General features: G+C 37.9%; 1 protein-coding gene across 2 annotated transcripts in view; it reads left to right on the top strand.

Moving 5' to 3' along the window:
• Positions 1-20,084, top strand: part of MALT1 (MALT1 paracaspase) — a 59,720-nt gene extending 39,636 nt beyond the window's left edge. For both annotated transcript variants that reach the window (XM_060029137.1, XM_060029138.1), the window contains 7 exons: positions 5,081-5,258; positions 6,393-6,467; positions 7,013-7,140; positions 10,939-11,088; positions 12,234-12,391; positions 13,517-13,642; positions 14,682-20,084. In XM_060029137.1, the coding sequence (XP_059885120.1) occupies positions 5,081-5,258; positions 6,393-6,467; positions 7,013-7,140; positions 10,939-11,088; positions 12,234-12,391; positions 13,517-13,642; positions 14,682-15,122 (1,256 nt within the window). In that variant the 3' untranslated portion in view covers positions 15,123-20,084. The remainder of the gene's footprint in view (positions 1-5,080; positions 5,259-6,392; positions 6,468-7,012; positions 7,141-10,938; positions 11,089-12,233; positions 12,392-13,516; positions 13,643-14,681) is intronic.
• The last annotated feature ends 1,647 nt before the right edge of the window (positions 20,085-21,731 follow it).

Raw genomic sequence — 21,731 nt, forward strand, 5'->3', positions numbered from 1 at the left:
GTATATGTATAACTGATCCACTTTGTTATACAGCAGAAACTAACACACCATTGTAAAGCAATTACACTCCAATAAAGATGTTTTAAAAAATAAATAAAATACAACGCTCATGTCAAACCTGAAAAGAAAAAGAAAAAAAGATTAAAGGAGTCTGGTCAGAATAAGGCCAAAGCCTCATTCACTCTAGAGGAATCATTCACGTCAGTGTAGCTCAGTGGTTAAGCAACAAACCTGAGAGTAACCAACCCCAGGCTCAGCGCTCTGGCTTTTCTGCTTCCTAGCTGTGTGACTATGACCAAGTTATTTCACTTTTCTAAGCCAAAAAGGACTTATAAAATGGATAGACTAAATTAATGAAGTTGTTCCAGAATAAGTAAGATAAAATAATCATCCCTGTGTCTGGCACACTAAAAGCGCTCAAAGTACTGTAGCTATTGTTGTCATGATTTTCTGAATTCAGATTTTCCTTCACCGATAGATGGGGGATTTGGACAACATTCCACTTCAGGCCTCAACAGAGAAACCCAGCTTTCATCTGGTATTATGTGTTACGGTTCAGTCTAAGATTTCATTTGAAAAACAAGAAGGGGTTTTTAAAGTGATAGTGTGGTGAAGTGATGAAAACCAGCACACCAACATTTTATATTTTCTGAGAGTAAAGTTAACTAGAAAGCCAGCAGTAGATTATAAAGAGACAGTATAACATAGCGCAGCAGTTACTCTGGCTGGCATCCCACTTCCGAGTCTATCACTTATTAGTCATGTGACTGTGGGTAAGCTATTAAACCTCCCGGTGTCTCAGCTTGTACATCTGTAAGAGGGGGATGGTAACATTGCCTACCTTATTGTGAGATATGTGTTGTGAGCATTATGAGATAATAAAAGTAAAGGGCTTTCTTCCAACAGTGCCTGGCGTGTAGTAAGAGCTATGTAGGTCGGTGGCGGCAGCGGTGGTGGTCATGGTGGTGCATGTTCTAATCAGAGCCCTGTGCCAGGTGCACTGCAGCTCAACTCAAGTGGGAAAAATCTTCCATTTAAACAATTATTTTCTCTGTAGGCAAAAATAAATATCTGTGACAGACTATATTCTTAGAAATCATATTCCCAAGAAATAAAATTCCCCAAAGATCTAATTTATAAGATTGTATTTTTAACCACATTGAATTCTTTGACATTTTAAAAGAGATCTGTTTTGTCCTTCTATCCTTGAGTAATGAGGGTAGTTAATTAAACGTACAAGTAGTACTACAGATGGAATTTTTAAAATACAGTCATTTGGTCTAGTTATTTAACATAAAAATGCTTAATCTCCTGCAGTATAATTTGTAGGTAGACTTTGATACAAAATTCTTGTTACACTTTTCATGAATTATTCTGCAGTGGAGAAAAGGTATTTTGTTGTCAGTGCCTTAATATCCGTGATTGCAGAGCTGAGCATTCAGCACTGAAACACTGGACCACACACTTAGCTTTTCCTGGATGATGGAGGCTGAACCTTCCCTTGAAGTTGCTGCTTCTCCCAAGCCAAGTCTTGCTTGAGCCAGAATGTGTTAAGTGATACAATGGGAGCAATACCCATGCTTTCTGGTTGGCTGTCTCTTAATGATATCAGTTGTAGAAATGGTACCATTTCTACTGAAAGTCAGACCCTTTCTAGAAAGGTCTCCAGATCTACCTCTGCCCTGACCAGTTTGCATTGTTAATTTAATACAGTCAAGAAGTAATTACTGGGGCTTCCCCGGTGGCGCAGTGGTTGAGAGTCCGCCTGCCGATGCAGGGGACACGGGTTCGTGCCCCGGTCCGGGAGGATCCCACATGCCGCGAAGAGGCTGGGCCCGTGAGCCATGACCGCTGAGCCTGCGCGTCCGGAGCCTGTGCTCCGCAACGGGAGAGGCCACAACAGTGAGAGGCCCACGTACCGCAAAAAAAAAAAAAAAAAGAAGTAATTACTGAGTTCCTGTTATGTCCCTAGCCCAGATAAGGAGTATTCTAGGTGTTGAGGGAGATACAGAAAATAAAGAACATGATCTATACTCCAAGAAAATTACAGGACTTCCCTGGTGGTCCAGTGGTTAAGACTCCAAGCTTCCACTGGGGGGGCGTGTGTTTGATCCCTGGTGGGAGAACTGAGATCCCACATGCCGCGTGGCCCGACCAAAAAAAAGGAAAGAAAATTATAAGTCCCTTAATATAACGGGAGGGGGAGAAGACTGTAAATGGAATCCAAACACCTATCAGCTACATGATTTTAAACAAATTGTTTAATCTTTTAAAATTTGATTTCCTCACTTATTAAATAGGTCATTTAAAGATTGTTATATGGGTTAAAATCAGATCATGTATATGAAGGTGCTTTGAAAACCATGAAAATGCTACGCAAACATAAAGTTCCTGTTTTTATTACGATCACTTTTATCAGAGAAACTATATCTACGTAGAATCGTAAAATGTCAATAAAGCAAATACTGTATATGACTTTAAGTGTCAAGAGTGCTGCTGTAGGATTTCCCAGCAGGGTGAGGCTGAAGTGTGTTAGAAAACTAGAGACCAGGTGATAAGTTGCCACGGGTTCTGAACCTGAGATAAGCCTGGAGCCTTGGTGAAGACTTGGGTAGATGGAAAGGAGATCGTGACCTGAGCAGGGTCATGGAGGTTACAGATAAGCATGTCTTGCTCTGGAAGCAGGAAAGAGAGAGCAGAGTCAGATTTTGAATACTTGACAGAGTATAAATTTTACTCTTTTAAAGTATACAATTCTTGGGCTTCCCTGGTGGCGCTGTGGTTGAGAGTCCGCCTGCCGATGCAGGGGACACGGGTTCGTGCCCCGGTCCGGGAAGATCCCACATGTCGCGGAGCGGCTGGGCCCGTGAACCATGGCCGCTGAGCCTGCGCGTCCGGAGCCTGTGCTCCGCAAGGGGAGAGGCCACAACAGTGAGAGGCCCGCGTACCAAAAACTAAATAAATAAATAAAGTATACAATTCTTTTAAAGTATACAAGTGGTTTTTAGTGTATGCACAAAGTTGTGCAGTCACCTAATTCCAGAACATTTTCATCACGCCCCCCAAAAAACCCATATCCATTAGCGGTCACACCTCAGTCCTCCATACCCCAAACTCCTGGCAACAACAAATCACTTTCTGTCTCTGGATTTGTCTGTTGAGGACATTTCATATAAATGGAATCACTCCATGTGCGTCCTTTTGTGTCTGGCTTCTTTCACTTAGCACAGTGTAGTTAAGGTTCATCTGTGGTAGCGTTACTTTTACGGCTAATGAGTCATCCACTGTGTGCATATAGAACATTTTATTTATCCATTCATCAGCAGATTGGCATTTAGGCAGTTTTGGGATATTACGAATAGCACTGCTATGAACATTCGTGTGCATATTCTTCTGTGGACACTTGTTTTCAGTTCTCTTGGATACTTCCCTTGGAGTGGAATTGCTGGGTCATATAATTCTGAGTTTCGTTTTTTGACGAACTGCTTAACTCCAAAGTGCCTGTGCTATTGTATATTTCTGCCGGAAATAAACAAGCTTTCCAATTTCTCTACATCCTTGTCAGCATTTGTTACTGCCTTTTTGATTATAGCCATGCTGATAAGTGTGAAATGGTATCCCATTGTTTTGTTTTGCATGGTTAATGATGTTGGGCATCTTTTCATGTGCTTATTTGCCATTTGTATATTGTCTTTGGAGAAATGTTTATTCAAATCCTTTGCCCGTTTTAAAATTGGATTGTCTTTTTATTGTTGAATTGAAGTTCTTTATATATTCTGCATACAAAGTGTCCTTACAGATACAGGATTCATCCTTACAAATATATATGTCCTTATAGACAGATAAGTATTTTCTCCCGTTCTGTGGGTCGTCTTTTCACTTGATCTTCATGGCTTAGCGTATTAAACCCACTCCCTTTGTCGTGATTTTCAAAATGCTATCTGTGCACGCTTACTTTCATTTCCAGTGATCATTTAATTCCTTGCCAGGCTAGTCTCCTTTCCATTAGCTGTCATTCCAGGCCCAAGCTTTGTTTCTGTGCATCCTGCCTGTAGCGCACCTTGCTTTCTCGCTGCCTTTCCAGATCGTACCCTTTCTCTCAAGACCGTCCGTTATTGCTTCACCTTACACTGATATTCCTCTCTGCCCTTTATTCATTTCATACAGGGTTGCCCTCGTCACATGATATATGGTATTTAATTAGATGCCGACTCTTCTTTAAGTAATAACGTGAGCGAGCCTGAATGAATTACAAGACCCTCAGGGCCAGGAACTCTGTCTTCGTTTCTGTTTCATTGTCCTCACTGCCTACGTGATAATATTCAGGGCTCACTTGAGGTAGAATAAACCCACGCTGAATATATGGGTGTGCCCCTTCTGTCATTTTTTACCCAAAGCGATACATATGAAATACCCATTTTTCTCATTTAAATAGGAGTTCAAGAAAAGTAGGCAACCTGGATCCTGCCCTCTAGGGCCAAAGGAAGCAAGTTTTCTTGGCCGTTTAAAGCCACATTCTTGCTAGGGGTTAGGGCTGTAACTACAAAGAGTTAGAGGGGCCTCCCTGGTGGTGCAGTGGTTGAGAATCCACCTGCCAATGCAGGGGACATGGGTTCGAATACTTGACACTGCAGTGGCTATTCGTCTGAGTTGTGTTTATTCCTTCATCCATTAAATACTATACTCCTGCTGTGTGCCAGGAATGCGCAGATAAATGTAAGACTACCCTGCCCTGAAGAAGTTTCTGCTTTCACAGAGGAGACAGATGAGTCAGCAAAGAAGTCCTTAGCCTTTTTTTGTATTTTAACATCATGAGATAAAACTGCATTCCATATGATACCATTGGTTACAAATGTATTACCTTTATGAATTAAAATACACTTCTGGATAGCATCTTGATGTTGGTTGAAAATTCAGTACTTAAATGAAGATGGTTGTCAAAATAATGTAATACAAATTCAGTTAACACTGAGTTGTGTTTATAGTTGCACATCTCTTAAATAAGCATGCATTAACGTCTTTTTTTCTTAAAGAGTGCTACATGTTCAGAGTGCGATTTCTCTTTTTTCCTGCTTTTCAGGACTGTTATATTATGCAGGACATGGTTATGAAAACTTCGGGAACAGCTTTATGGTCCCTGTCGATGCTCCAAATCCATATAGGTCTGAAAATTGCCTGTGTGTACAAAATATACTGAAATTGATGCAAGAGAAAGAAACCGGACTCAATGTGTTCCTGTTGGACATGTGCAGGAAAAGGTAAACTGTCCATTCTTTATATACTGAAACTTGTTGGTCAGTTAAATATCAACCTTGAGAAGTTAAATCTGAAGGCAAACCTCTGCATGGTAGGAATCACTTAAGTTTGTGAATTTTAGCTTATAGACTGAAAGTGATGAAGAAGAAAACTAGAGGAAAATATATTTTCTGTGTGTGTTTTACTTTTTCCTGTCTGCTCTAGGACAAAAGTGAAGAACAAAAGGGCATGGGTATTTTCTCATAATAGAAAAGATACAGGGGCTTCCCTGGTGGCGCAGTGGTTAAGAATCCACCTGCCAGTGCAGGGGATACGGTCTCCAGCCCTGGTCCGGGAAGATCCCACATGCCACGGAGCACCTAAGCCCGTGCGCCCCAACGACTGAGCCTGTGCTCTAGAGCCCGCGAGCCACAACTGCTGAGCCTGTGTGCCGTAACTACTGAAGCTCGCGTGCCTAGAGCCCATGCTCCGCAACAAGAGAAGCCACCGAAATGAGAAGCCTGCACACCACAACAAAGAGTCGCTCCCGCTCGCCACCAACTAGAGAAAGCCTGAGTGCAGCAACGAAGACCCAACGCAGCCAAAAGTAAACAATATAAATTAAAAAAAAAAAGAAAGAAAACATACAGCTCTTCAGCCTGCCTTTAGAACGTTTCTAACAATCCCTGCAGCTGTTCCTCCAGGAATTAGCAGAGACACCATGCACGGAGTGAGGGCCTCTAGTTAGTCATGGTATTGCAGACAGAGAAAGTTTAGCTGAAGCAGACGTTTGAAGATTTGGATCCCATTTGTCTGCCATTGTGATACTAAGGAGTGGAGCCAATGATGATTCTACTCAGAGTTAGTGTTTTGCTTGCTCAGCTTTTACCAATCAGAATCCAATGGCCGAATTCAAACGTAACTCCAGTTTTAAAGCTAACAAGAAAAAAGGTGTGAGTCTCTGCTGTCTCAATAGTTTAGGAGCCCTGGATTACTTTTGGTAAATATGTAGCTAATAAGATAAAGGAATTTGAACCTATAATTTTAAGTTATGTGTAATAGGATAGTATCATGTTTGTTATTGATGTTCTTTTAAGAATGCTGTTTTAACTTTTCATATTTATATCTGTCCTTCTCCTCTCTTACCTTTTAAATAGAAATGACTACGATGATACCATCCCAATCTTGGACGCACTAAAAGTCACTGCCAATATTGTGTTTGGATATGCCACGTAAGAAACTTTTATGTTTATGTTGAGGATTCCTTCATTCTTCGATGACTTCTTTTTGATTGTAGATTAGAAGCCTAGAAATATCCGTAGCCATCTAGGCATAAATTTTGCCTCGATATTTTTTTTTTTTTTTGCGGTACGCGGGCCTCTCACTGTTGTGGCCTCTCCCGTTGCGGAGCACAGGCTCCGGACGCGCAGGCTCAGCCGCTATGGCTCACGGGCCCAGCCGCTCCGCGGCATGTGGGATCTTCCCGGACCAGGGCACGAACCCACGTCCCCTGCATCGGCAGGTGGACTCTCAACCACTGCGCCACCAGGGAAGCCCTGCCTCGATATTCTTGATAGAAATTTTTAAATAATTGACTTCAGCACTTCGTAGCTTGGCATCTTCTTTTTACTAAGCAGCAAAGCATTTAGTTCTTGCTTAAAGATTAACTCTTTATTTGGGATGCCATGAGAGAGGCAGGGGAGTACATGAGGCTCATCAGTTTTTGCAGAAGCCTCATGCAGCAAGTGTTTGCTTTTTTAAAAATGTCTTTTTTCAGGTGTCAAGGAGCAGAAGCCTTTGAAATACAGCATTCTGGGTTGGCAAATGGAATCTTCATGAAATTTTTAAAAGATAGATTATTAGAAGAAAAGAAAATAACTGTGTTACTGGATGAAGTGGCAGAAGGTAAAATAAAAACTAAAGAGAAAGCTACTCAGGGTTCTCTGTTGGGTCATTATTTTATTCCTATTGTTCCTATTCCTGTGCAGATTTGGAATTCGTATTTATAAGACAATTTTTTTTATATAATGTTCACAACACTCAGGTTTCCCTCCTTCCTTCCCTGTTGGCTTAGCTACATGCATCTGTGCAGTATTACTTGAAGTACAAGTCTGACCCCAGACATGGTTGTGAAATAAATGAAGTTTGATCCTCAGAGCTCTTCACCTTGTTTCTATGCTTAGTGCCTGATGCTGCCCGGTCTGCTTATTTGCAAAAAAAAAAAAAAAAACTGTCTAATGAGCATCCTCTTTCAGGATCAGACAGATAAACTTTACAGAAATGCTGAGACCCTATGGGGAAAAGCTGGGTTCTTTTTCTTTTTTCTTGATGAACTTAGTAGTTTTAAAATTCTGCTTTAAGGACAGGATCCTAGAGGTCTAACACCTTGTCTTCCATTCCCTTCTATTCCTTCCTTCCCTGCCTGGCATAATGCTGTGCTCGTGTCAGGTGTTGAATAATCACGTTACAGCTGTAGATTGACATGTGGTTTTTGAAATGCCATTTTACAAGTCCTATCAAAGAGAAGGCAGTTCTTTTACAAACTGGCTCACTAGCAAATGGAGTTTCATGGATGTTCCTAAGATGGCAGCTTGAGTGTATGGTATCTGAGTGTTTCACAACCTGCTGTTAGTCACATTCGTTTATTTTCATGTTTTTGTCGGTGTAGATCCCTTAGCTGGATCACTTAACTACTTTCCCCTTTAATGTAGACAGTCAGAGCTTTGGCCCTCCTTCTTCAACCAAAGAAGTTCTGCTTTTATGTGTTTTACATATTGTGTGGGCTTCTATTTAAGTTCTCATTTGAAGACAAAGTTCTGGCGCTTAAAAAAAAAAAAAATTAAAGCCTTTGGAGTATGTCAGTTATTTTCAAAGTGAGATCTGTGAAGGTGCTTCAGAGACTCTAAAATGCTTGATTCTAATTTTAGTCTTTAAGATATATTAACTATCTTAACACTTAGTAAAAAGCACCAGTTCACCCACATATGATATATACTTTGTTGTTATGGCAATGAGTGGCATCCCAGTATGTGCTGTGAGTTTATATTTGAACTTCTGGATTATATTTTTATTTTATTATATATTTGAACTTTGGATCTTCTGGATAACTTAAAAATATTCAGAAAAAATGTAAGTATTCAAAGATCATAGACCAAATGGTCAAGGCAGAAAAACTACCTTTCCAGTTTCAGTTGTGTACCCGTGAAACAAAATATGAAATAAGCTGACTGCTATTACAAGGCTCCAGCTGTTAATCTGTGACCCCGGATTTTGATTTTTGTACTCCAGACAGCATTATTGTTCAGTTGCTTGAAATTACAAAATAAATTCTTTCCTATCTAGTTTTAGCAGTATGGCATTTAAGGGACCCAAAAACCATCTTACTATATAAAACTCCAAGACCTGCTAGAAAAAATTATTTAATTAGTATTTCATTTTTAATGATGTAAGTCCCTTAGAACGTACTTCTGACAGTTTTTATTGTGGAATTAGTTGTTTAACATGAATCTCAGACCTTGACAGTAATCTACATCCAATTATATGTTCCCTCTCTCTCTTTCCTTGCCCCCCCTTACATGGTAACCATCATTCTAAATCTTGTTTATCATTCCCTTGATTTGCTTCTTACATAGTTTTAATTGAGTTTATATTATGTCTGCAAGAAGTATGTATATTTTAATTTTAGTTGTTTTTAACTTTATCAAAAGATATTAATTATGCTGTGTATTTGGGACTTGAAGTTTTTCAATTAATGTTATATTGCTAAGAGTAATGCATATTGTTGCATGACTGTGGTTCATTCATTTTGACTGTATTATAATATTCTACTGTGCAAACATACTAGTTTTTTCAGCTGCCCTCCTGTTGAGCATTTGAGTTACATCCCAGTTTTTGCTATCGTGAACAGTACCACTGTAACAATCTCTTATATGTCTCCTGGAGTATGTATGCAAGAGTTTCTTTGGGGTATAAATCTAGTATTTGGAATTACTGGATCGTGGGGTGTGTCAGTATTCAATTTTAAGAAATAATGCCAAACCGTTTTGCAAAGTGGTTGCACCAATCTACACTTACCCTCTTCCCCGTAATGTACAAGAGGTCGTGTAAATCTGCACTCTCTTCATCACTTCATATGTCAGATTTTTTTATTTTTGCCAATCAGATGTGTTAAATACTATCTCATTGTGGTTTTGATTTGGGTTTCCCTGATTATTAGTGATATTGAACATGTTTTTAATGGCAATACGTATGTCTTATGAAAATCTGCTCGTGTCCTTGGTCCATTTTTCTATTGTGGTGTTTTTGCTTTTCTTACTGATTTAGAGGAATTCTGATATGTTCTTGATGTCGCACTAGCTAGGACCTCTGAGACATTCTTGAATAAAAGTAGTAGTGGTAGACATTCTTGCCTCATTTCTGATTTTAAACGGAATGCTTCTAATATTTTCACATTTAGAATCAATGAATTTAAATCCAACGTGATAACCTTTTTCCTTCAACTAGAGAATTTAGTTCAACTACATTTACCGTAGGCTTTTCATATCTGTTTTAACCATTTAATTTTTTATTTGGCTCATTCTTCCTTTTTCATCTTTTAAAACATTGATTTCTATATCTTCTCTTCTACAACAATATAATTTTATATATGCTCATGACCCTTAGGCTCCCCCCCAACCCCCAATATGTTGATATAACTTAGTTCTCAATTGTTTGATATATTCCTCCCATTCTGTGTGTGTGTGTGTGTGTGTGTTTATAATAATCATATATATAAAATCACACTCTGTCTCTCTCTCTCTGACCTTACTATTGGTGAAAGAAAAACATTTGGAATCTCTTTGTGAGCAAAAGGGATAAAGTCTTAGAGTTTTATGTCTCTTTTTCCCAGATAAGTAACTACTTTCCCAAGACAGATATTAATTTATTTTTATTAATATACACAGAAATGGGATAAATTTATTGTAATGTATTCATACAAAAGAATATCTGGTTTTATAAATTTAAATTGAGATTTGTTACTATTCATAAGTCTCTAAATCATGTTGAATGAAAATAGTATTACAAAAATATGTGTGTAACATTTTTGTTAAGCACAAAGTCTAAAATGTTCGCACATACTATTTACCAGTATCTACATGAGTGAAAATTAAAATATGCATAAGAATATACAGAGTACTTTGGTTACTTTGAGTTGGGGGAGGACAGTGATGGTGCTTTAACATATTGGTAGTTTTAACACATTATTTCCTTTTTTAAAAACAAATCTTAGGTAAAGACAGCATGATATTTTAACTTGCTCATAGCTGTGTCATCATTTATTATGAGAATGTATTTGTTTATCATGTTGAGAATGGATTTCTCAACAGAGTATAGACATAAAATTATGACTGCCCATACAGTAAAGAAATACACTTTCAGCCCTTTGTGAATTTCAAGGCTTAAAATATTGGGGATTCATTAAGAGAATTATAGAAGATAAAAGCTAGAAAGGGGCCTTTAGAAGTGAGCTGGCCCAGTATTTTTACCTTTTTGCTCACTGCTATATCCCTAGCACCTGGAACCATGCCTGGCACATAGTAGGTGCTTGGTAAATATCTGTTGAGTGAATAAGTGATATTGAGGATATAGTGTGATTTGTAGAAGAGTTCTTGGTCTAAATGAAAGGATGTGGTCTTAAAACCTATATTCACTTTTATCTTTTAGATATGGGTAAATGTCACCTTACCAAAGGCAAACAGGCTCTAGAGATTCGAAGTAGCTTATCTGAAAAGAGAGCACTTACGGACCCAATACAGGGAACAGCACATTCTGCAGAATCTCTGGTGCGGAATCTCCAGTGGGCCAAGGCACATGGTACAGTAAAGTCTACTTTCTATGAGCTGTTTCTATAATATGTTTATATAAAATCGTAAAGTGTTTTTCCTTCTGAACATACAGCTTTCCTCCGAATTTTGTAAGGAAAATATTTTAGCCTAGTGAGTAAACCCAAGACTAAGCAAAGGTTTCAGTTATAGATATTACACTGATTTATTTGATGTTGGAAATATTAAATTAACCCATTATTTTCACATTTGGTAAAATTAAAATGATCATTCTTAAATTCTGTCTTTAAAACTATTTTCAATTTGTCTAATATACAATCCCTTAGATTCTCCTATATTGTGAGATGTTGAAATGTGCCATTTCAAAAATCAGACAGTCCCCTACTTGATAAACATGTTTTCTGTAAAATGGGGACAAGAAGTAGTGCTTACTTGATAGGGTTGTTGATATTGAATGAAATCACATGTAAAGACACAAACATGATGGTCAGCAAATACTGAATGCTTATAAATATTACTGAGCATAACTGAGCATTGTCTCCTGGACATTTGAATCCATGGGTGGGTGAGCAAGAGAAAGAAGGTGAGGCAGAAATCATCTGCAACTTAATCACCTCTGGTAATTCTATGTGATTTAGTGAAAAAGTAAGTTTAAATTATTGGCTGAAATAATAGTTGGTTGAATCTTCTATGAATCCCAAATATCTATGCTGTGGATACATTATTAAGTGATAACTGAAAATTAATTGTATTTGTTGAACTCCTATATAATGTCTTATTTTTCATAACAGTCTGTTCTCTAAGATATATTTTTGGTAAATTAACACATTGAAGCACATTAAATAAAACTATTTTCATGAGGAGTAAGGAAACAGTGGAAATATGTCTACAATTGTATGTATACTTTTGATTACCACTATAAAAACTATGTATGCAGAGGGACAAGAGCTGTAAGAAAATAGAAAACAAAAGATACTTGCTTGACCAGTAGAATATTGCACCCTTTTTTTATGTGTGTGTGTGTGTGTGTGTCTTTAAACAATGTTACTTATATAACATTTTTAAGCAGCAGAAATAGCTCTAATTGTATTTTGCCTCATAAAGAATATTAGTTTGCCACTTAACATCAGAAAACTTACGAAGCATTCTTTAAATATTTATAAATTGTTTTTTCAGAACTTCCAGAAAGTATGTGTCTTAAATTTCAATGTGGTGTTCAGATCCAATTAGGATTTGCAGCTGAGTTTTCCAACGTCATGATAATCTATACAAGCATAGTCCACAAACCACCTGATATATTAATGTGCGATGCCTATGTTACCGATTTTCCACTTGTAAGTCTTTTTCTTCTATTTAAAATATCATGATATATCCTTACTTACTAACAACTAAGTTTTTGAAAATTTAGAAGTTGATAAATGTAAAGGCAATATATATATATATTACACTTACAAAAATATTTGCATTTCAGTTATGATAGTCGTTAATATTTAAAAACTAATTGCCAAAATACCTTAAATATGTTAAGTTTAGGAATGTCTGAAGTTCACCCAGAAAAGAAGGATTTAATTTCCCTTACCCTAAATAGGATATCAAATATGAAGGAATAAAATGTGCTATACATATGTCCAGAATAACTTCCTTTTAAAAACGTTTCCAAGGACGTTTCCAAAAAAGTTACTACAACAGTGTAAGTCGTATTTGTCAAGCTATAGTAGTATATTGGAAGAATAGAAACCTAGTTCCAAAACAAAACATTTATTTCGTATTGGCCTAAGGAAGCCACTAAACTATATCCCTCGTTCCTACATAGTTGTAGTAAATTGAGGCGTAAGCACGGAGTAAGGCAAACAATCCAAAACATCTCCTTTGCTTCTCCTTCATGGAGGACATTTGCTCAGTGTGACCCCCAGAATTAGACGGGTCTGTGCACCAGTCCCGGCAGCTCTGGACCCGGGTTGGCCCCCGGGCACTGGCCAGGCGGAGCCTGAGGGCTGCTCTCTATAGAGTCACAGAGTAGATCCCCTGCTCTCGACAGCTGTTGCCTCTAAAAGAAAAAAGGGAAAAGCTGCCTTTGGCATGTCTACTTATTCCTCTTAAACATACAAATCACATAAATCCCTCTGCACCTTCCCAAAAGTGATGAATGTGGAAGGAGAGAATCCAGGAATCTAACACTAGTGGGGCTCGAACTTAAAAGGAAACTTCAGGACACTTAGAAGTGTTTGTAGGAATAGTTTGAAAGTAACTGTCCTTTCAGAGCTAACTTCTTAAGTGTATCGGTGAGGAATTTAGAATTTACTCTAGAATGTTATTTTCATTGTATCTCTAGCCCTAGGTAAGGGATTACCTACTCTGACCACAGTTCATCAGAGAGCAGTACCTGTTAAGATGTTTTATGGTCAGATGATGTTGTGACTTCCATTGATTTCATTAATAACATTTGCTGATTTTCACAGGACCTAGATATTGATCCAAAAGATGCAAATAAAGGGACGCCCGAAGAAACTGGGAGCTATTTAGTATCAAAGGATCTCCCCAAGCATTGCCTCTATACTAGACTCAGCTCACTGCAAAAATTAAAGGTTATTACTTTTCCTGTCTATAACTACTAAGGGAAAACTTTATGAAAGTGAAAATGCATTTTTGCCTGTGAACCTTGGATTGGTCCATAGATGTGCTGCTGCTTTGCGTATTAAGTTGAAGTAGAGCGAACGGCTGGCTGTGCAGCAAGTCTCAGTGGCCTTTTGCATGTTGTATCCTGTCCCTGATAATGGCCTGAGGATTTGTGTGTGAGAATGCAAGTAATTGCCCTCCACGGTGTTAAAAAGTTAGAGACAAAAAGCATAGTCTACTTGTAAATATCTTAGCATTTTCAGTTAAGCATTTCCTATTTCTGACTTTCTACAAAACGTAACAAATTAGAATTGGAATTTATTTTGATCTCTTTTCATCTCTCATTGACCTTAAATCAGAAACTACATGGTACATGGTCTATAGGGTTGAGCTTTCTAACAGAACCAAATTCTTGCCAAACTGAGTTTTTATTTATAGCCAAAACCTGGGGAATGAAGTGAGCACTGTTGACGAGGACAGTCATAAACCTGCCGTTGCCCCGTCCGTGGCTAATCTACTTCCACTCTCCTTGTATCTTTGAACTTCTGTCCATTATCTGATTCAATTATACTTCTCCACCTATGGTTGTGATTATTCTGTAGTATTTTAAAACAGCTAAACAAAATTTTGACCTAGATGTAAAGCCAGTTATTGTTTCATTAAAAGATTATTCCCCATCTCCAGTAATAGGGAAAGATCGTTTCCCAAGCCCCACTGCTTGGAAAATACCTTTTCCCTGTTCATCAGGAATACAATACCAGATCTCTATGATTTTGACTATACTAATTCAAAGTATTGAATGAGGGAAAAGGAAGCTAATTCTAGCCGACCTTTCTTAGTATAGGGAAGGTGTAAAGGATACCTTGAGGGTCTGGAACCTGGGAAACAGGAGTGAGACTGGGTTTTTGTTGTTGTTTGGTTTTGTCTGTATGTTGTGTGAATGAGAGTCTAAGATGGATATACTTTCAGGGTTGATAAAGATAACAAACCTTTCCTTTTCCTTTTCAGGAGCACCTAGTCTTCACAGTGTGTTTATCGTATCAGTACTCAGGATTGGAAGATACTGTAGAGGAAAAGCAGGAAGTGAATGTCGGAAAACCTCTCATTGCTAAACTAGACATTCACCGAGGCTCCGGACGGAAGACTTGCTTCCAAACTTGTGTTATGTGTAACAGCCCTTACCAGAGCTCAACAGCTGTGTCCGTGGGAGCTGGCCATTATCGTTCATCTCAAGACTCATTCTGTGGTGTTTACCATTCACATCTTAGTAACTCAAGTAATGCGATGCCGTCAGATAGTTGTCGTTGCAGCCGGACTGCAGATGCATTTATTTCAAGTCATCATACCCACCATTATTCATGTCAGTTTGGCAGAAGCAATGTGCCAGTAGAGACAACTGATGAAATACCATTCGGTTTCTCTGATGGGCTCAGAATTTCTGAAAAGTGACCTTTTTATTTTTGAAAGTTATCATAATTAATAGATGTCTCATCCAACAGTACTTAACATAAAGTGAGATATTGGGGAAAAGCAAATATATATACATGTGGAAAGAAAAAATTAGTAACAGCTGTTTCATGGCAAACTCAGGACTTTGAGATGCTGGAATTATATTAACTACGGACTTCCTCTTTTAAGATTCTGTGAATTGGTTGATTTGTTCTGTAAGTATGAAGTACGGATGTGTATATGTTTATGTGTATATAACGAAAGTGTTTTCATTTTGACCACTCTGAAGTAAGAACAGTGGGAATGGCATTACTGTAGAATAAGTTGTTGTATTTTTAGAGCCAGAAAATGTACCTTGGTGGTCATCAGGCTTAACCTAACTTTATCAGTGGGAGAAACAGATTGAGGCATCTTGTTTAAGTTAGAGCTGAGACCTCCAGGCTTCTATTCCAGTGTTTATTCCACTACACACTGCCTTCCTGACAGGTTCTGAGACAGGTAGTATTTTGGTAGATAGATTTAAAGATATATAAATATGGATATCTGTATATAATCTAGAAATGTATGGACTTTAGTTTGTGATTATAGGACTTCGCTGCAAATGCCAGTTAAGAGGTTTGTATGTAAATCTTATGTATAACAGGCTGAAATTTCTTAAGGTCATGAAAGCACATGAGAAGTGACAAGATGTTTGTCTATGTTAAAGCCCTAGACAGCAGAATAATTTTGCTGCTGGATGACCTTGGTAGCTGTTTACCTGAATCTTACAAATATTGGACATGTCTTCCTTAATAAGGTGTATTTTCTCATTTTATTGGCCTTAGGAGAGAGTCACCTTTGGTTCTACCTAAAAGCAAGTTTAAAAAGCAGCTGGCAATAAAAAGGTTGAATTAGTAATTTTAAAACATCCCACAAAGAAAATCCCAGGCCTAGATGTCTTCACTGCTGTATTCTACCAGACATTTTTTAAAGAAGTAGCACCAATCCTTTGCAAACTTTTTCCAAAAATAGGAGAACACTTCCCAACTCAATTTTTTGAGGCCAGTATTACCCTAATACAAAACCAAAGACATTGCAAGAAAACTACAGAGCAATATCTATTATGACTATAGACACAAAAAATCATCAACAAAATACTAGCAAAATATAAAAAGGGTCATACACCATGACCAAGTGAAATTTATCCCAGGAATGCAAGGTTGGTTTAACATCCAAAATCAAACATAATGTGTAAATTATCTTGTTATTCACAATAGTTATATTCTATAATGTCACTATGAATACTGAATTAGCGAATACAGAGCCATTGCTCCTAGGGGAAATGTGTGTGTTTTACACGTATACGTATCTCAAATAGACTGTAACCTTAAATCCTAAAAACAACTTATCCTGGTAGAGTCTATTTATTTTATAAGAGACAAAATGAGGTTCAGAAGTATTAAGTGACTTGCCTGAGGCCACCCAACTAATGGGCCAGACTTGGGATTCAGACACATCCAACTGGCCCCAGAGCCAGAGCTTCTTGCACTATACTGCCTTTCCCCATGCCTTCTCCATCCTCTGGTCATCTCTGCAGGAGAGCTGAAACAAGAAGGCAAAGCATTGCCTTGTTTGACCTCAGCTGAGACCATGCACCTCAAGGAACTCAGTTTTTTTCACCTGTCTGCACATGTCCATGAATGGTCATAAAAGTGCTGCCAGTATTGACGTTAGGGTTATAAACAAATTTTAAATAAGTAAATTGGCAAATTTACAAACACAGAATCATGAATGAGGATCATGTTCCTAAAGATCAAAATTACCACACTGTCTTGTCTTAATGTATACAGAAAAAGCTTTGATAAAATTCAGCACCCTTTCATAATAAAAATACTCAAGAAGCTAGAAATAAAAGGGGAACGTCCTCAGGATGATAAAGGGCATCTACCAAAAATACACACCTACTTAAACATCATACTTAATGGTGACAGACTGAATACTGACTGCTTTCCCCCAAGATCAGAAATAAGACAAGGATTTTCATTCTCACCACTTCTATTCAACACTGTACTTGAGGCACTAGCCAGGGCAATTAGGCAAGAAAAAGAAAGGGCAACCATATTGGAAAAGAAGTAAGACTATATGTATTCAGAGATGACATGATCTTGTTGTATATAGAAAATTATAAGGAATTAATTTCAAAACTAATGAGTTCAACAGGTTGCAGGATAGATACAAAGATCACCATACAAAAATCAGTTTTATTTCTATACTAGCATGGACATTCTAAAATTGAGATTTTTTTTTTACTCCTGTTTATAATAGCATTAGATGAATAAAACAAAACTACAGAACATTATTGAAAGAAAGAAGATGTAAATAAATGGAAAGACATCTTTGTTGGTGGATTGGAAGACTTAACACTGTTTAGATGGCAGTGCTCCCCAAATTGGTCTACAGATTCAATGCAATTCCCATCAAAATTCCAGCTGGCTTTTTGGCAGAAATTGATAAGCTGATAAAATTCACATGGAAATGCAAGAAACCCACAATACCCAAAACAATCTTGAAAGAGAACAAAGTGGGAAGATTCACACTTAACCAATTTTAAAACTTATTACAAAGCTATAGTAATCAAAACAGGACAGACATTACAAAGGAATATAAAATATAACAGTCCAGAAATAAACCCATACATTTTATGATCAATTGATATTTGGTAAGGGTGCCAATACCATTCAATGAGGAAGAGTAGTCTTTTCAACAAATGATCCAAGGACAACTGGATAGCCACATGCTATCCAGTGGCTATCCCTGGATAGCCACTTACGGTACAAGGAAGGCTATCCCTTCCTTATACCATACACAAATTTTAACTCAAAATGGATCATACACCTAAATAAGAGCTAAAACTATAAAACTCTTACAGGAAAACAGAGAAGTAAATCTTTGTGACCTTGGGCTAACCAACAGCTTCTTAGATACAGCACCAAAAGTACAAACAAGGGGAAAAAAATAAATTGGACTTAATCAAAATGAACTTTTGTGCTTTAAAGGACACCATCAAGAAAGTAAAAAGACAACCCACAGAGTGAGAAAATTTTTGAAAATCACATCTGATAAGGGGTTTGTATCTGGAATATATAAAGAACTCGTAACTCCTAATAATGAGCCTTTTATATGCTAGTGCTTAATTATGGTTTCTGTGGAGCAGTAACCAGTGGACTTTCTGTGATGATGGAAATCTTGTATATCTTCACTCTCCAATATGATAACTTCTAGTCCCATGTGGTCATTGAGGAGTTGCAATATAGCTGGTGTGAGGAACTTTTTTTTAATTTTGGTTTTAATTTAAATAGCTACATATAGCTAGGGGCTTCCATATTCAACTGCGCAGCTGTAGAGAATGGGGCTAGAAGTTAGGTAGGGTAAAGGGACTTTTTGCCTTTCACTTTATATTTTTCTGTACATTTGAATTTTTAAACCAAGCATGTATTTATAATTTTAAAACATTAAAAAAATAAGAATGGTGCAGTTTTTTCATCTTTTCCATCAGCCATGCTTTTATTTTACTTGAATCTCTCACACCAATTGCTTTGTAATATTAGCATAGGATTTTTTTTTTATATACATCAGGGGAATTTAGGAAAGGTAACCTATCCATACCAATGACAAAGTGAGGAAGAGATTAGGATAGTAAAGGCTCACTAAATCCAAAGCTAATACTTGATTCTGGAGAAGGTATTTTCTGGAAAGTAACTTTAAAAATTATAAGTTACATGTTTTCTAATAAAAGAAAAATCAAACCTCAATACATGGGATCATTTGAATGTAAAACATTAAAGTGTTGTTCTTCCAGAGGTGAACAGGTAAATAGAGGTATAGCCTTAGGAAAGAAAGTCTTTAAAGAATACTGAAAAGGGGCATTTAGACCTTTTGTTTTTCCTTGATCTCCAAATCTAACTTGCACGTGAAGCAACAATGAAGTGGTCTCAGTAATCACAATTTTTTTCAACTCGTCAAACTCAAGAAATTCCATTATGTATCCATAGCTCAGATAACTGATATATTGACACATAGATCTGCACCAGTTCAGTGTCAGGATGAGATCTGATTTTTTTTTTTTAAGGCCCAATAAATTTTAAGTTGTTTCCTGTTGTTTAAACGTTCCCCTGGTATTTGTATGCTGTTGCTTTCAACTACCAACTGTTGCCAAAAACTCAGGATTTACACATTACTTTCATGTATTTCAACCTGTTTTTCTAGCTTAACATTGTGAATTTTATCCAGGCCTAACCACAATAAGTTTTCAATACTTGCCCTTGAATTATATGACATATTTCTCATATTGATAAGCTGTTAGTAAAGAAAAATACACCCAGAAGTAATGTTTGTATAAACGTTTTTTTTTTTTTTTCTGTTTGACAGCATTAAAAACATTTCAGCAGACACAAAGTTTGGCTTTACTGAAGTCTGAGTCCATCCAAGTGGTGTGACTTAGTGTGTTATTTATCTTGTGTATGCTTTTTCTATTTCTTTATCTGTAAAATAGGGATGATCATATAATATCATAGGGTTTAGAACACTTTACAGGGTTGGCAATACTCCAGAAATTCCCGTAAAGTGCCAGCCTTTTTAAAAGGATCATCATTCTCCATCTGGCATTGTCAAAATCGTACCAGTCCCTACACGGGGTGTAGTATCTGTTATTAAGGTACTTCCTACAATGCACTTTTCATAGTATTGGCAGTGCATATTGGCTTCTAAAGTAAGTTGCAATTGAATTTTTTTCACTCCAAATTCACTTTTCAAAAAGTATGGAAATTGAACGTCCCCAGCCGTTAATGTTACATAAAGTACTTTACACACAAAAACAATTTGATTAGCAGTGTTTCTAATTGGTGGGATTATTTGTCTTTGCTTACCTGTATTTTCCAGTTCTTATACAGAGAACAAGTATAGTTTTAAAATATATTGTTTAATATTCTGAGCATCAATGTTTTTGAACACATTGCATTTGCATTTTTTCATAAATGCAATCAAGTTTAAAAATGCAAAGGGTCTCATATAGGGGTTTTTTTGTAAATTTATTTATTTAGTTTTCGCTGCATTGGGTCTTCGTTGCTGCACACGGGCTTTCTCTAATTGTGGCGAGCAGAGGCTACTCCATGTGGTGCGCGCGTGGGCTTCTCATTGCGGTGGCTTCTCTTGTTGCGGAGCAGAGGCTCTAAGTGCTCGGGCTTCAGTAGTTGTGGCACATGGGCTCAGTAGTTGTGGCTCGTGGGTCTAGAGCACAGGCTCAGTAGTTGTGGCACATGGGCTTAGTTGCTGTGCAGCATGTGGAATCTTCCCGGACCAGGGCTCGAACCTGTGTCCCCTGCATTGGCAGGCAGATTCTTAACCACTGCGACACCAGGGAAGTTCTCTCATGTGGTTTTTGATGTCATAATTCATACATAGGTGCTTTTTTAAATTTTAAAATTGAGATGTTCCCAAACTCAAGAGAAAAGTTGCAAAACTAATACAAAGAATTCCCATATTCCCATCACCCTGATTCTCTAAATACTAACATTTTCCCATATCATATCATTTTGTCTCAAATGTATATGTTTGTATGTATATCTATATACATATATGTATGACATTTTTTCCTGAGCTGTTCGGAAGTAACCCTTTAGCCCCTAAGCAAATACTTAGGTGTGTATTGCCTAAAAACAAGAACATTCTTGGTAACACACTGTCAAGATGACACTTAGGATTCCAGAACCTCCCTCTGCTGTGGCCTGACCGCCAGGAACCGAGGGCTTATCTTGTTTGTCTCCCTTCCCTCAGGGATCACCATCCTGTGCTCCTGGTCCAGTATCTAAAAACTATTGTTTCCTGTATTTTGTCTGCTATTTTGGTTGTTTAAGATGGGACAGTACCTCCGGCCTTATCATTCCATCATGGCTAAGTGAACATTCGCAAGTAATTTTTAAAACTAATCACATATTCAAAAATACTTTCAGATGAGTTTGCATATATTGCAAGAAACTATTACCAAACCAGGGTTCATGGCTCAAAGCACAGCAAGTCAACCCTGAAACACCAAGGTCTGCAGCAGAGAAAGGGTTTCTTTGCAAGGCAGCCAAGCAAGGAGACGGGAGAACTAATCTCAAATCTGCCTCCTGGAAGGCAAGGGGCTTTTATGGGATAAAACTGAGGGAGAGTGGGGAAAGGTGATCTGAGACAAGAGAAAGGTGAGGTAGTCGTCATTCTGTGCAGGTGCAACTAGGCTTCTTCACAGGAAGAGTGTTGAGAAAATGGTAGCACCAGCACGATCAGAGGGTAGAGTTCTCGGCTCTCTGATGTCAAAAGGTCACCAAGAGGACATTCACACACGCCCAGCTGGAGGGTCAGTGGCCCTAACCAGTCTTAAGCGGCTCGAGAGAGTACAGTTCCAGGAGGGCACAGTTACCCAGCCGGCAGCAACAGTTACCTGATTAGATTCAGAGACAGCTTCTTCAACAGGAGAAGCAAAGTTCCCTGGACAGTGAGATCCATGAGGGGAGGACAGGGTTAGTCTTACTCATCGTGGTGCAAGGCACATAGTAGGTGCTCAAAAATAGGTCAAAGGAGTGGACATCCAAC

The sequence above is a fragment of the Delphinus delphis genome, chromosome 13 (genome assembly GCF_949987515.2).
Source record: "Delphinus delphis chromosome 13, mDelDel1.2, whole genome shotgun sequence".
Taxonomy (NCBI): domain Eukaryota; kingdom Metazoa; phylum Chordata; class Mammalia; order Artiodactyla; family Delphinidae; genus Delphinus; species Delphinus delphis.